Here is a 15644-nt window from a genome sequence, read left to right on the forward strand (position 1 = left end):
ACGACATCTAAAAGCATTTTTATTATAAACTGCAGGGGGTGCAAACAGTATCTAGTGCGTAGAGGTCAAGGGTACTGCTGTATACCCTACAGTACACTGGTCAGCACCACGAGGAGAAAAAATCTGGTCCAAAACATCAATAGTGCCAAGGTTGGGAGACTCTGCCACAGACCTCCCATCCCAGCCAGGCTGCTGTCCCTCCCCTCTGCCCTCACCTTTCCAAATCCTTGCCGCTTCCTCCCTGCCCCCATACACCTCTGCTCTCCAGGATGTGTCCCTTAGTAGTTTAACAGGAATGCCAATTCCAGCTCCAAAAAGCTCTTGCAAAGCTCCTTGCTCCTAAAATATCTCAGAGACGTGGGAGCTGTCACCCACATATCAAGGGTGAGGAAGCAGAGTCCCCAAGAATAGAAGGAGCAAAGCAACTCAGTGGCTGAGTGGCACACCTACAGGATTCAGTTCCAAACCCTGAATTCTACCATCTACCCTCACCTCTCTGGCCCTTGTGGTTAGGAGTGACCATGTCATTTACTTTGGCCAGTGACAAGTGACTTGAGACAATTCCAGGAGACAGAAGACTTAATAGCCAGAACATGATCTGCCATGGTCTCCTTGTCTCCACAATGCCACCTGGCCATATTCAACTTGGCGATGCTCACATCTAAGTCTTGGAAGGAAGATCACAATGACACACAATAGGGTCCCCAGCCCGCCCAGATGCACAGGTAGTTTGAGTAAGAGTATGCCTGTGCTGTGTGAAGCCAGTGGGACTTGGGGCTGCTTGTCGTTGTAGCCTTGCCTCATCTGCCCTAACTATTATAGCCCTCAAACTCCCCACCACGCATGGCTGCTCCCCAAGTCTTAGGTCTTTTTCCCCAAACACTGAACCAAAGCATGTTGCAAATTGTAAATGCAAATCAGCACAATCACCTGAGAATGCAAAGGGTTTTATAAGTATCTGGACACAAATAGGGAGCCATGACTATGGGCAGAGACAAGGGGAATGTGCTGGGTGCCCCATTTCTCCCTCCAGATGCAAACCTGGGTGAAACACTACTATTCCTCCCTCCCTCCTGCTCTCCCAGGGAAGGACATTAATACTGTATGTCAAGCATGCTTGCATGTTTACTGGATCCTTCCCATGGCCATTTCAGGCACGATATAATCCCTAACTTACAGATGGGGAAGCTGAGGCTCAGAGACATCAGTAACTTGCCCAAGGTCACACAGGGTTAGGGGTGGAACTGCTGGTCTGATCTGAAAGCCCATGGGCCTCCTCGGACAGTGTGAAGCTTCTCTCTGGCTCGAGAGTGAGGCTCCGATGGCTACTCAGTCTCTCGGCGTGCAGCTGCAGTGACCAGAACTTGGATGACCTGAACGAAGTGCCAGCGTCAGGCCAGAGTGTGGTTCCATTGTCATTCCAACCAGTCAGCTCTGTTCTAGTGTCTGGCCTTGCCAATAATTTACTCTGCAAATGTGTCTTGGGTAGCCTTTGGCTTTAGAGAAGTGTAAAATTAAATTAATACTGCACCCAGGATATATGGCAGGGATATAGCTTTCTCAAGGTCCCCTAGTGACACCATAAATCACAGGGTCCCTGCCTAATCAGCTCTCAGCACCAGAACCCCAGCACTGATGACCACACGGCAATTCCATGTTCAAGGTCTACTGCTTCCTGATGATTGAGGTCTACAGCACATGCAAGCTAATGCAGAGCCATGCCCTGCTGCCTGGCCAGCATCCTTCAGTCAAGAGAGACAACCCTGGGCTGACCCAGAGGTCACACATTATGGACGGCCTGAACCTGCTCCCTGGACGAGGAGCCAGCATTTAAGGACAGGGAAGCTGCACATAATCTGATTGGTTTTTGTTTTGAAAATGAGGTTTGGCTAGCTTGGGGTTGAATGGGCTGGAGCTGAGCAAGCAGGCTGTCCTGTGTGGTCCTGCTCCCGAGGTTGGCACCATCCACTGTACCCTTTCCTCAGGAGTGTCTCCACTGGGATTCTTGAGGTGTCTACACAGCCAGAGTCATGGACAGAAGGCCACTGGGACACAAGCAGTGAGTTCTTTGCCATGCTCATGCGCCCGCCACATTTACTGAGCTCCTGCCATGAGCCAGGCTCCCCTAGAGGCTCACAGAGGAGAGAAGAAACACTGTACAGTGTGCTCAGTGGTGTTCAGTGCTGGCTGAGGGAAGGGACCTGGGTATGGAATGTGGAGGGTGAAACTTCAGATAAGGTCTGAAGGCCGAGGAAGGCCCCACTGAGGAGGTAATGTGTGAATGAAGAACTAAAGGAGGCAAAAGAGGAAAGCATGGGGTGGGAGGGGAGAGAATTCGAACCAGAGGGCATGGCAAGTTCGAGACCCACACAGGATCATTGCTCACAGGTGACAGGGCTTCCAGCAAGGATGGAGTAGGCAGCAGAGTTGAAGTGGAGAACAAGGAAAAAGCCTAACAGGTACCAGACAGAACCCCTTTCTCCAACAATGACTCTGGGAGGCCAGTCACCCCCAATCACTCGGAGGAGGCCAGCCATATCCGGGGTAGGGTTGGGCCCTAACTCTCGGCCTGTGGACGCGAGTGCTGTCCAGCTCCAAGCCTCACACAGTGGACCCAGCAGGCCAGGTTTTCCCAAAGAGTCCGGACTTACTGCAATTTTAGTCTTTTAGGGCATAATTTGCTAAATGCATAAAAGTTATTTAAAATGTAAAACTTTCAGGACATTCATTCTCAATAGTTCCCAAAGTCTGGGAAATAAAAATGTTTCTGTTTGGGAAAGATGGTCATCAGCTCCATGCCACAAACACCCAGGCCTGAGCTAGGGGTGACACTGGCTTCTCAGGGCTCTGAGCCTGCTCTCCTCACTTGTCAAGAGGGCACAAAGGTGGGACAATCCTCGCCCAGTCCCTGCTAGCTCTGAGGAGGAGCACAGAGTCCTCACTTTTAACAATGCCTCAGGACACCAACGTTATGGGATCAGCATCAGGGCTGGAGGAGCTCACATACCACGTGTCTCAGAGCTGGGTGACTAGTAAAGCCCAAGAGAAGGCAGAAGCCCACCCACCGATGCCAGAGCAGTGGAAGGAAAAGTTGAACTAAATGTGTAGAGTCATGTGCTAGATGGTGGAATTGTTCCCAAATCCCAGACACTGGAGTCTGGTGCTTTTCCTGGAACTTCGACCAAATACAAAGCTCTGTCCTCCATCCAGCAAGGAGCTAACTCCCAAATTTTGAAGGCTGCCAGGGTGGGAGAGGCTGCTGATATAAACTGCTTCAGAAAGGTTCCCGTAGGTGCAAAGAGGACAGGCACTGAGTGTTCTCTGGAGAACTGCGGAGAGTGGAGAGGGTTCCCCGATGCCACAGAAGCAGAGGGCAGCTAGACCAAGACCGGGCTGGGAGAAGAGAAGCAGCTCCAGGGGCCACTGGGGAGGCACTGAGCTTGGAGATGGGCAGATCTATGCTCTGCCTTTGGGACCTTGCCCATCTCTGAGCCTCGTGGACAAACCTGTGAAGGGGCTGCAAGGACCCTGGTGTCATAGACAATCCTGGTGACAGGCAATGAGGCACAGAGGTGAAAGTTCTTAGCACAGATGACTTGTGTGATTATCATGTGAGCACAGGGACACCAAGACCCTGGTCTGGCCTCAAGGCCTTTGTACTGCTGTTCTATCTGCCCAGGGTACCCTTATCTCAGCTCTTTTCAGCCAAGGGCCTGAGTGGGATGTGCTCTCTGCTCCCGGGCCTTTCCTGGCTCCATCTGAAGGGGCCTCCACCAGTAGCTGTCTCGCACCCTACTTTACTTCCTCCACAGCACTTCCCACCTTCTCACCCATCCTGTCACCTCTGTGGGGAAGGTGCCTCACCTGTCCTGATTGCCCTATATCCAAGACATGGAACTGTGCCTGGCACAGAGGAGGTGCTCAACAAACAAATGTCAAGGAATGAGTGAAAAGAAGCCTAGTGCCCGCCTCTGAGGAGGGCTGGGGCCAGCTGCAGGTTCACACACCTGAACCTGCACAGCAGGACTTCCAAGCTCTCTGTCCAGTCATCTGGCCCCTGAGCGCCTCAGAGGTAGAGGGTTGGTTGGCTGCAACCCCAAGGGGACCAGACCTTTGGGTTTCACCTCACCTCCCTGCTGTTCTTCTCTCTGACCACGTTTGCAGCACAGTCCCTGGAGAACACTGCAGCTGGGCCCTGTCCTTGGCAGCCCTTCCTCTGACCACACACACTGCCCGCCGACAACAAGCCCTGCCTTATCATCCTCAAGTCACAGAAAAAAAAGATTTTTACAAACTGCCAAGCGCTGTGCAGAGAGAAGCAGCTGCTGCAGGTGCCAGAGGCTCCACCTTCGCCGGTGCTGCCACTAGCAGCTGGGCCTGCTGAGTCTTATCACCTCTCTAGGTCTTAGGAACCCCCAAAGGTAACATTCAGGCAAAAGTGCCCACCATGCAGGGCCAGCTGAGTGTAGAGATGTGCTGTGCACTGAACCGCTACAATCCCCAAGCAGTGCCCACTCACCACCTGCTTGTTCTGCTGCAGCAGCGGACAGGACAAGCCCAGCTGGGGGCTGGCGTAGACAGGCGTCAGGGTAACCCTGGAGGGTGTGGCGCACACAAACTTCACCACAGCAGGCTCCAGCGCAGGGAAGGGATTGGTGATGCTGGGCTTGTTCCCCACTGAGAGGGCAATGACCTGGCAGAGCACAAGGAGCAGTCAGACATCCCCAAGTTTGAGGCTCGGCTCCACTGTGCGCCTCACCTTGCCACCCAGCTCCATGGGACTCAGTGTGCTTTTCTGCAGAATGGGAATGATAATGACATCTACATCATGGGGGATGGGGAGGGGTGGGTACAAAAGTCTAGTGACATAGGCATGGGAGATTGGAGCCACTAGTGCCCTCTACAGACATCAGCCAGAACCACTGCCCAGGAAAGAGGTGGATTGGTGGCACCACGTGGCTTCCCAGCATCCTATGAAAACCCCAGGTTGCATGAACAAATTCCCAAGTCTGGGTTGTTAAATGAAGAGTCCATCCTGACTTGAAAACATTCATCACAACGAGGTACAGGTGTGAGAGGATGTGTGCTAATGGACTGAGACCTGTGGGGGGACCAGAAAAGAGAGTGGTCCTGATCCCCTAATGACACATACACTCTGTAGGAAGGCATGGTCTGGTCCAGAGCCTCTCACCCTTCCTGACCTTTGGGCAGGACAAAGGGCAGTTTCCACGCTGACCCGCAGGGTTTCTGCCTACAGCCTCCCCAGAGGCTGGGGTGAAGGGAGCATAAATTGATCTGCATTAAGGCCTGACACCCCAAGAAAGTAATACACAGACCAGTAGAGTGGGCAAGCTGCCCTCGATCCACGTAATTCCAACCCTCAGGGATTCCAGTGACAGACACATTTTGTTCAGTCTACCCAGTCTCCTAATTTCTTGGTTTTCAACATTAAAAAGAAAATGAAAATGGCCTGGCCAGTGTTGCTCAGTGGTTGAGCTTCAATCCATGAACCAGGAGGTCATGGTTCAATTCCAGGTCAGGGTGCATGACTGGGTTATGGCTCAATCCCCAGTGGGAGGCGTGCAGGAGGCAGCCGATCAATGATTCTCTCTCATCATTGATGTTTCTATCTCTCCCTCTCTCTTCTCTCTGAAATCAATAAAGACATATTAAAATAAATAATAATAATAAATAAAAATTAAGAGATTTCACAGAAAAAAGTATTGGGATTCCCAGATTATCGTGAAATACCAAAAAGATCTGACAAATGTGGCCCTGCGACTTCACTCTTTACAAGACCTGCCTGCCCCTGGAGGCATCTGACTGTGCCCCTGATCTTAGCTCAGCCCTGATTTGGTAGTGGGGAGTGTTGAAGCCTGGAGAGAGAAGAGGTCACCAGGTTGAAATGGAGCCAGGACTGACTAGCTCTATCAAAGCCAGCGTGTATAGCAAGGGGGTCCCAACCGTATACCCTGCTAGATATGCTTGCATTCACGACATCATTCTACCTCACGGATCCTCATCTGTCTGTGAGATGGGTATAGCAGCAGCAGCTATCTCTCAGGTATAGCAACAGAGCCTTCTGGTCTGTATGTGAGATGGATATAGCAGCAGAGCTGGGTATAGAACTGACTGAACAGTTTGATCACAGCCATTCTGATTAAATAAAATGATGCTATGAATACAGCAGGGTCCTCCCTCTGGACAAGGTGATCTGGGGGCGGCTGTCCTCTCACCTGTTCACCCAAGGCCTGGCAAGTCACGAGGATCCAATGTTGCTGGTAATTACGGGAGGCAGGGGGCCCAAGGAGAGCCAGACTGATGCTGTGAGTGTCCTCGGAGGTGACATTTCGGAAGAACTTGGACGGCTCCAGGACCCAGGGCCTGGGACCTCCTTCGAACAGCATCTCCTGTGAGGAGCCGAGGGTCACCAAGGCAACAGAGGAGGGGTTCACAGCCTGTGGGAGCAAAAAGAAGAGTCAGTGCCTTCCTCTGAGAGGCACGTGTAGAGGCCTGCCCTGCCCTGTGGAGGCCACACAGCCCCGCTCCTGGTGCTCATCGGCAGCACTGCCCGTGCTGTTGGTGCAAACGTGCTCTGAGGGGAATTCTGTCCTCCTCTCTGATACTGCTGGGGTGAAGGGAGCATAAATTGATCTGCTTCTTTTGTAAAACAATCCGGTAAAGGCCTTGAAAATACTCACTGTCCTTGACACAGGAACTTCCAGTCTGGAATCTAACCTAAGGACCGTCTAGGAAGGAGGGAAATGAGCTCATGCAGAGAGGCTCACACATAGCCATTTCCTACTGCAGATGCCCAGCGCGGGGCTGCGTGAGTGCTTGGTGCATCCACACAGTGTACAATCCTGGCTGGGCTGCAGGAGTGCCTCGTGCATCGCGATGGGGCCTGTGTGGGTCCCTAAGGCAGAGCTGGGTATGGAACTGACTGAACAGTTTGATCACAGCCATCTTGTTTTAAAAAGCATGAAACAATTCTAAACAGAAACACACCAGACGACCAGGGGAAACACAGACTGGTGTCATTGAGGGCATAATTCAGAGTGGTTTGTTTCCTCACTTCTTTCTCCACTGCATTTCTTGCACTTCCTTCAATGTGTCCATGAGCTTTGGGGAACAAGCCTTTCTGCCGTTTTGCTCCCAGCACCTAGAACAGTGCCTGGCACAGAGTAGGTGTTCTATTATTTGTTAAGTGAAAGAGTGAATATTAAGTCCTCAAAGTACCCAATCTACAAAGAATAAATTAAAGTAATTTTTTACAAAAAACTCTCATCTGCTCTCCCGGCCTAGGGTGACCGTGTGTTGCGGGCCCCAGGGGTTCCTGCAGGGATAGTGGTAGTGCTGAGAATCTGTGGAAAGGATGCCATTCCCATATCACAGTGGGTTTGCTCCACATGAGGACACTTCCCTCTACAGACATAGCTGGGGTGTGAGGAAGCAGGGAGTCCTGAGGGCCCTGCAGCCCTGCTCTTCTGCCCCCTGCCTGGGCTGCTGAGCTCCTGCTCCAGGGGATCCACAGGGTTAGCACCCAGTCCTGACTTGTGAGCCTGCTTCCCTGCTAGTCACTACAGTCTGCCCTCCGAGAGCTGCCAGGTATTCCTTCCTAAAACACAGACCATGCCCTGTCTGCATTAAATGGTTCCATAGTGCCGGCCGCCCTGGGAAGAAAGGCTGAGCTAGCATTTTACCCTAGGATTCAGGCTCTCCCAGCCTGGCCTCGCCTATCTCTCTCGAGTCCCACCTTCAGACTAGTCTGTCCCCAGGCTATCCTGCGCCCCCTGCCCACTCCTTCCTCTAAAAAGCTCCTGATTCCTCCCTCACCAGGTGACCCTCAACCTGCCAGGTAGGTGGCTCATTCTTTGGTTCCTGCTTCGAGTGTTGCTCAATCATATTGGGAGGAAAGGATTTGTTTGGGTATCTATCTCCTGATCAGGCTGTGGGCTCATTAAGAGTAGGGAAATATGTGTCTGTTTCCTTCTGTATTCACAGCATGATCTCAACCACATGAGAAATAAAATATCATATAGGAAAAACCACACTGTGATATTTTTCAGCCATCTGATTGATACAAGTCCAAAAGTTTGACGCTCTAGCAAGCACACTGCTGGTGGGTAGATAACAGTGTACTCTTTTCCAAAATTAGTTCATTTTGACCCAATACATGTGCCTCCCACTGCAGTGTGCCAGCCTCTGCCCTGCCCCCTGTCTGCGGTGTCTGCCGACCATGCAGAGCCTGACTTCTCTCAGCTCCGTCCATGCTCTCATCCCTGGGCTATGTCCAGATCTGCCAACAGCCTATAGTCCTTGCAGGTACAGGCTAATAACCACTCAGCTGTCCCCCACAGTCCTGGACCCAGAGCAGTGCCCCAACCAGATGCCACCTAAGGTGGAAACAAACTCCCACCTGAGTGGCAGCTTTATATGCACACACCCTCAAGGGTGGGGTAGGGCTAGTGGCTAAGGCGATGATCTGCTGAGGCCTATAGGTGCAGGCTCGCCTAGTTGGCTTTTCACAGTATACCCTTAGCAAAAAAAAGGGTATTACTTTTCAATGAGAATTCTCTCCTTTTGAATTACTTTTTGCAATATGAACACTTTTCTGGGTTTATCAGCCAACAACTCCCCATGCATCCCCTCCCTGCACACGTGCACAGGTCTGGTCAAACGTCACCTCCTCAGAGAGGCCTTCCCTAACCCCATCCAAAGCAGGATCTCCCAACACTTGTTACTTCCTTCCCTTATCACTACCTACCATCACTTTCTATGTTTATTGTCCATCTGCTTCTCTGTCCCCACAACGGGAACAACACTGCCACTTGCTCAGTCTCTCATGCTGTAAAATGAGCATGAGAAGAGCTCCTGCCTTGCAGGGTTATTGCAGCTTCAAGGGAATGGGAATGAACACATCCAGCACAAGCTCAGTTAACAGTCTTTGCTATTATCACTGTCATTAGTATGAACTGTCATCCCATTTTACAGATGGAAAACATGAATCAGGCAAAGAAATTTACCCAAGTTTACCCAGCTATTCAGGCTTCAGATGCCCTGCTCTTGCCCATGTCTCAATGCCACAGTCCGCAAAACTCTACTGTGGGTAAAGCAGGCCACTGCAGACGTCACCAAAGGAAGTTTTCATGACCAACCCAAAGGGAAAGGTTGTGCAAAGGAACCAGATGCCCTGTAACCAACAGCCAGAGAACTAGGAATTATCACTTTTGCACGGAATTCCATTCTCATTCGGCATAAAAGTGTCACAGAAATCTATGCCAGGGAGATAGGTCAATAACCAACACCACTAATGAGGGACACTCAGAAACCGTACAGGCTCCTTAGTACACATCAAAGTGCAGATATTAAAACAGGCAAATCCAGGGACTCGAGTGCCCATGTAGCTAGAGCGAGGTCTCCACCCTGGGCCTCCTTTTCTTGTTTTGCAAAACAAGAAGATGGGTCTGGCCATCAAGAGGCCCTTAGTGCTGGCAGTATATGTTTCTAGGAGATAGAACAGATGCACTTTTTTGTAGGGAAATCACAGCTGGTGTAGGATCAAGAGGCAGAAGGCCAGGGACAGGGCAGAAGGAGATTCAGGCCCCAGGCACCTGGCTGGCCCAGGGTGATGCATTCAATCTATGCTGACTGACAGAAGGAAGAAGCAGGTGGGCTCTCCAGACCCAGCACTTGGGGGCTTCACAAGAGTGATGTGCAGGTGGGACAGACCCTCCATGTACAATATCATGTCATTTGCAAATAATGACAGTTTTACTTCTTCTTTTCCAATTTGGATGCCTTTTATTTCTTCTTCTTGTCTTGGCTAGCACTTCCAGAACTATGTTGAATAGGAGTGGGGAAAGTTGGCATCCCTGTCTTGTTCCTGTTCTTAGGGGAAATGGTTTTAGTTTATGCCCATTAAGTATGATGTTGACTGTAGGTTTGTCTTATATGGCCTTTATCATGCTGAGATATGCTCCCTCTATTCCCACATTGCTGAGAGTTTTTATCAAAAATGGGTGTTGGATTTTGTCAAATGCTTTCTCTGTGTCTATTGATATGATCATGAGATTTTTGTCTTTCAGTTTATTTATGTGCTGTATCATGTTTATTGATCTGCAGTTATTGTACCAGCCTTGCATCCCTGAAATAAATCCCACTTGGTCAGGGTGTATGATTGTTTAATATATTGTTAGATACGATTTGCTAAGATTTTGTTGAGGATTTTGGCATCTATGTTCATCAGGAATATTGGCCTTTAATTCTCTTTCTTTGTAGTGTCCTTACCTGGTTTGGGAATTATGATAATGCTGGCCTCATAAAAAGAGTTTGGAAGTGTACCTTCCTTTTGGATTTTCTGAAATAGTTTGAGGAGTATAGGTGTTAGTTCTTCTTTGAATGTTTGGTAAAACTTCCCTGTGAAGCTGTCTGGACCTGGGCTTTTGTTTGCTGGGAGTTTTTTTTTTTATTACTGCTTCTATTTCATCAGCTGTTACTGGCTTATTCAGATTTTCTGATTCCTCCTGATTCAGTTTTTGGAGATACATTTTTCTAGAAATTTGTCTATTTCATCCACATTGTCCAGCTTATTGGCATACAGTTGTTCATAGTATTTTCTTACAATCATTTGTATTTCTGTGGTGTCAGTGGTTACTTCTCCATTTTGTTTCTGATTTTATTTATTTGGGTCCTCTCTGTTTCTTGATGAGTCTGGCTAACGGTTTATCAATTTTGTTTATCCTTTCAAAAAACCAGCCCTTGGTTTCATTGACTTTTTATTTTTTTGTATTGTTTTTTAGTCTCTATGTTATTTATTTCTGCTCTATTATTATTTCCTTCCTTCTACTTACTCTGGGCTTTTCTTGTTGTTCTCTTTCTAGTTCTTTAAGTTGTAGGGTCAAATAGTTTATTGCTGATTTTTCTTGTGGGTTGTGTTTTTTTTGAGGTATGCCTGTAGTACTATGAATTTCCCTCACAGGACTGCTTTTGCTGTGTCCCAGAGATTTGGGGTTGTTGTGTGTTCATTTTAATTTGTTTCCAGAAGTTTTTTTTTATTTCTTTTTTGATCTTGTTGGCAACCCATTCATTGTTTAATAACATGCTACTTAGCCTCCTTGTGTTTGAATTTTTGGGGTGTTTTTACTGTAGTTGATTTCTAATTTCATTCTATTGTGATCTGAGAAGATGCCTGATACGATTTTAATCTTCTTGAACTTGTAGAGACTTGTTTTGTGTCCTAACATGTGGTCTATCTTTGTGAATGATCCATATGCACTTGAGAAGAATGTATATTCTGCAGCTTTGGAGTGAAATGTTCCATAAATGTCTATTAAATCCATCTGATGCAGTGTATCCTTTAGAGTCACTGTTTCCTTGTTAAGTTTTTGTCTGGAAGATCTATCCAGTGAAGTCAGAGGATGTTAAAGTCCCCTACTATGACTGTATTGTTGTCGATCTCTCCATTAACGTCCTCTAGAATTTTTTTTTTTTTTTTACATATTTAGGTGTTCCTGTATTGGGTGCATATATGTTTAACAAGGTTATATCCTCTTGTTGGATCATTCCCTTTAGTATTATGTAGTGACCTTTGTTGTCTCTTATGATGGCCTTCATTTTAAAGTCTATTTCGTTGGATATGAGTATTACTACTCCAGCTTTTTTCTTTCCATTTGCATGGAAAAATTTTCCCATCCCTTCACTCTCATCCTGTGTGTGTCTTTTGTTCTGAGGTGGGTCTCTTATACACAGCATATGGTTGGGTCATGTTTTTGTATCCATTTAGCTACCCTACGCCTTTTGATTGGAGCATTTAATCCATTTTCATTTAGGCTTATTACTGACAGGTACTTATTTATTGCCATTTTAATTCTGTATGGCTAGGGTTCTCTGCTTCTTCTTCTCATTATAGCAGTCCTTTTGCATTTCTTGTAATGCTGGCTTGGTGGAGATGCACTCCTTTAGCCTTTTTTTTGTCTGGGAAGCTCTTTGTTTGACCATCTATTTTGAATGATAGCCTTGCTGATATAATAGTCTTGGTCTCAGATCTTGCTTTCCATTACCTTGAGTACTTCATGCCATTCCCTTCTGGCCTATAGAGTTTCTGTTGAGAAATCAGGTGTCAGCTTTATGGGAGCTCCTTTGAGGTAACAGTTTTCTTTTCTCTTGCTGCCTTTAAGATTCTTTCTTTGTCTTTAATTTTTGGCATTTTAATTTTGATATGTTTGGGCATGGGCCTGTTTGGGTTCTTCTTGCTTGGGGTTCTCTGTGCCTCCTGAAGTTGTGCTACTTTTTCCTTAACCAGGTTATGGAAGTTTTCTGCCATTATTTCTTCAAACATGTTCTCTATTCCTTTCTCTCTTTCTGCTTCTTCTGGCACACCTGCTACTCTAATATTGTTACATTTTACATTGTCCCACAGCTCCCTTAAGCTGTGCCACTGTTTTTCTTTTTTCTTTTTGGTTCTCTGATTGAGTGATATTTTCAAATCTGTCTTGTAATTCACTGATTCGATCCTCAGCTTCCCCTAATCTGCTGTGATTCCTTCCAATGCATTCTTTATTTGTGTTATATCATTCTTTATCTCACACTGTTGTTTTTTCATAGTTATTATATTTTTTTATGCTGTTGAACATCTTTACCATCATTACTCTGAACTCCGTTTCAGATAAAATTCTTACTCTGCTTCATTTATCTCTTCTTCTGGAGAATTCTCTTGTTCTTTCATTTGGGGGTTGCTTTTTTGTGTCCTCATTTTGGCTGTTTCTTTGGGTTTATGACTCTGTATTAGGTACATCCTCTACACCTCTCTCTCAAATCTCTAGTGTTAAAGGCTGTTTTTGACTACTTAGGTGAGGCAAAGACTCAAAGCCTCCAGAGATCACCTTTGCCTACAGACTGATAGGATTGGGACTTGAATTGCCCCCCCAGGCAATTGTCCTCAGGTGTAGTGAGTTTTTTTCAACAGGGTGGGGCAGTAGCTTCCACCTGAAGGCTAATTGTTATTTTTAATCTCTTAAGTAGCTCAGGGCAAGGTGTTTTCCAATAGGGTGTGTCACCTGTCTTCCGCCCAGGCAGGCAAATGTCTATGTGGGAAAGATGTCCTCTGCTGGGTGAGTGAATGACTCAGCCCAGGAAACATGGGGTGTCTGCCTTCTTAGCTCTATCCCTTGAGTCCCCATTCCTGGCTTCTGCTCTCACAGCTCCAATCCACTTCACCCTCCCTCTGCTGGAGCACAAGGTGGGTGGCTCCACAGGGAATTTTGTGTGTTGGCCCTTTAAGAGGGTGCCTGAATTTTCAGCTGTCACTCCCTGGCAGACAGCACCCTGCTGCTTTTCACAGCCAGATGTTACGTGGGTACCCTTCTCAGTTCTGGTGCTCTCCTGGAGGGCCCAGCTTGTGGATTAGATGCCAGAATTCTCAGTGGCAACCCCCCACAGCTGAGATATCTCTCCGGGACTTCAGTTGCTGTCTGTGGGCGCCCAGCCAGCCCTTTTGTGCCTCCACCCCTCCTACCAGTCTCTATGGGGTCTCCACTTTCGGTCCTCAGATATCAGGGTTCTCTCCTACAAGTTTTCCATTGATTATTCAGGAAGTTTTTCTGTGTTTTAGTTGTAATTCCAGTTTGTTCCTGGGAGCATGTCCGTGCAGCATCCACTTACTCTGCCACCATTTTTAATCTCTCAGGATAGACCCTCTACATTCCTGCAGCAGACAAGGGCTAAGGAGTGACTGGGATGTTAACTGCAGAGGGAGTCAGGTCACTGGCAAGCATGAGCCCCACCATGATCCTAGCATAGAGAGAAAATACCATGTAAGTTGGAGGGGGAGGGCAAGCAGTGCAAACAAGATCTGAAATGGATCTTTCTCCTGCGGATCAGGTGGGGAGAGTCCTTACACTGTGCTTCCAGGGCACACACATTCCCCTACCCCACCAGTAGTGCTGGTCATGTGTGAACCTGACTGTCATTCCCAGACCTTCACCAACTGCCCACTGCAAGATGAGAACATCCAGCTCCTAAATGGATTTCAAAAACCTCCTGTTCTGACCTACCACAGTCTCTAATCTCACTCCAAGATATACTACACTACTTCTGGTGCCCCCACCAGCCACATTTCCTGCCTCCCTGTCCTATTTCTGTGTTTATCAGTGACCTGTCCTCCTGGGGACTCTTCATTATCTCTACTATGTTCACTGCAATGATCTGAGTGTCTGTCTTCCCCATACACTGGCAGCCTCCCCGGCACAGACTGTGAGATTTCTCCCTAGAGCTCTGTCTCCCCAGCCTGGGCATGTAGCTGCCAAGTGCCCAGCAACTGTCTGCAAAGTAAAATGATGGATGGACCAGCAAACACAGGCTGTAGCAATGACTGCTGCCTTCCCAGTTTCCATACTCCTCTCTTCCTTAGAGAAAGAACCCCATTTTATTAGCGTAGTAAATATCCCAGCTAAAATATGTCCCTAGGTGTGACCAACAGATTAAGTCTCGGCCAGTGAGACATGGGTGGAAACTGCTGCTTTAAACTTCTGACAAGGCTCCTACAGGAAATGGACTCAGCGGAGAGGGAGCTCTTCCCCTTCTGGCTACGTGGAATGCAGACAGGATGGCTGGAGCTTCAGTAGCCAACTTTAGACCATGAGGCAACCTTGAAGATGAAAGTCACATACTAGTATGATGAAGTAGAGACAGAAACCTGGGTCCCTGATGACTCTGGAGCTGCCACACCAGCTCTGTGTGAACAAGAAATAAGTTCTCTATTGGTTAGGCCACTGTTATTTGGGTTTTGTTACCTGATCTTAACTGATATGAAGGCATAAGATAGATAAAAGGAGAAGAGACCCATATTCTTCTTCTATTATTTGTCTAGTCAGGAAGCCGCCTTGATTGGGGACATGCCTACCTTATCTCTACCTTTAATCCCATGTTGGGACAGTGAGTTCAGTTGTGGACCTCTGATGTTCTAGCTCAATACCCCAGTAATCAGACCATCCAGTCATCTGGAGAAGCACTCATGAGGGCTATATAGAACCTCACAGGAGGGTCCTGGCAGAACACCCCGCCTAGTGGCAGGCTGTGGCCAGCTATAGAGGACTGTGGGGGGCTGTGGAGGGCTATGAGCAGCTATGGTGGGCTGTGGCAGGCTGTGGCGGGCTGTGGGCAGCTATGACAGGCTATGGGGAGCTGTGGGCGGCTATGGCAGGCTATGGGGAACTGTGGGCGGCTATGGCAGGCTATGGGGAGCTGTGAGCGGCTATGGCAGGCTGTGGCAGGACTTCCTCAAGAATGACCACTGCCATCTTAGGAATTTCTGTTCTCTTCAGCTTTGCTCTCGAAGCCCTCTCACCTCATCCAGTGCCCTCATCAGGGAGGGAAGTTTGACCTCCTAATTTTAAACTGTCAGCCTCCCTTGCCCCATGCTTTTTATAATCTCACACTTTTCTCCTAGTAAAACATCTGTAAGGATCTGCTATTTTAGGTCTCAGGGTCAGGAGATCTTGAGTTCAGTCCTGCATGGTTAACCCTGAACACATTTTCCCTACTTGTTCATTTTAAATAAAACAACCCTTCTCAAATAATTAAAACAGAACCACTCCTCTTCTGGATATGAATGAAGGTGAAGGAAACAAAACACTAACTTGAAA

At 47.9% G+C, this 15644-nt stretch overlaps 1 protein-coding gene across 1 annotated transcript in view; it reads right to left on the bottom strand.

Moving 5' to 3' along the window:
• NUP210 (nucleoporin 210) overlaps positions 1 to 15644 on the bottom strand; it is a 121918-nt gene that overhangs the window by 47111 nt on the left and 59163 nt on the right. The window contains exons 15-16 of the mRNA XM_070405882.1: positions 6237 to 6458; positions 4520 to 4693 (exon numbers count right to left, since the gene is read on the bottom strand). Of these exons, the coding sequence (XP_070261983.1) occupies positions 4520 to 4693; positions 6237 to 6458 (396 nt within the window). The remainder of the gene's footprint in view (positions 1 to 4519; positions 4694 to 6236; positions 6459 to 15644) is intronic.

The sequence above is a fragment of the Myotis yumanensis genome, unplaced genomic scaffold (assembly GCF_028538775.1).
Source record: "Myotis yumanensis isolate MYYU_CA2020_CCGP unplaced genomic scaffold, mMyoYum1.0.hap1 SCAF_2, whole genome shotgun sequence".
Taxonomy (NCBI): domain Eukaryota; kingdom Metazoa; phylum Chordata; class Mammalia; order Chiroptera; family Vespertilionidae; genus Myotis; species Myotis yumanensis.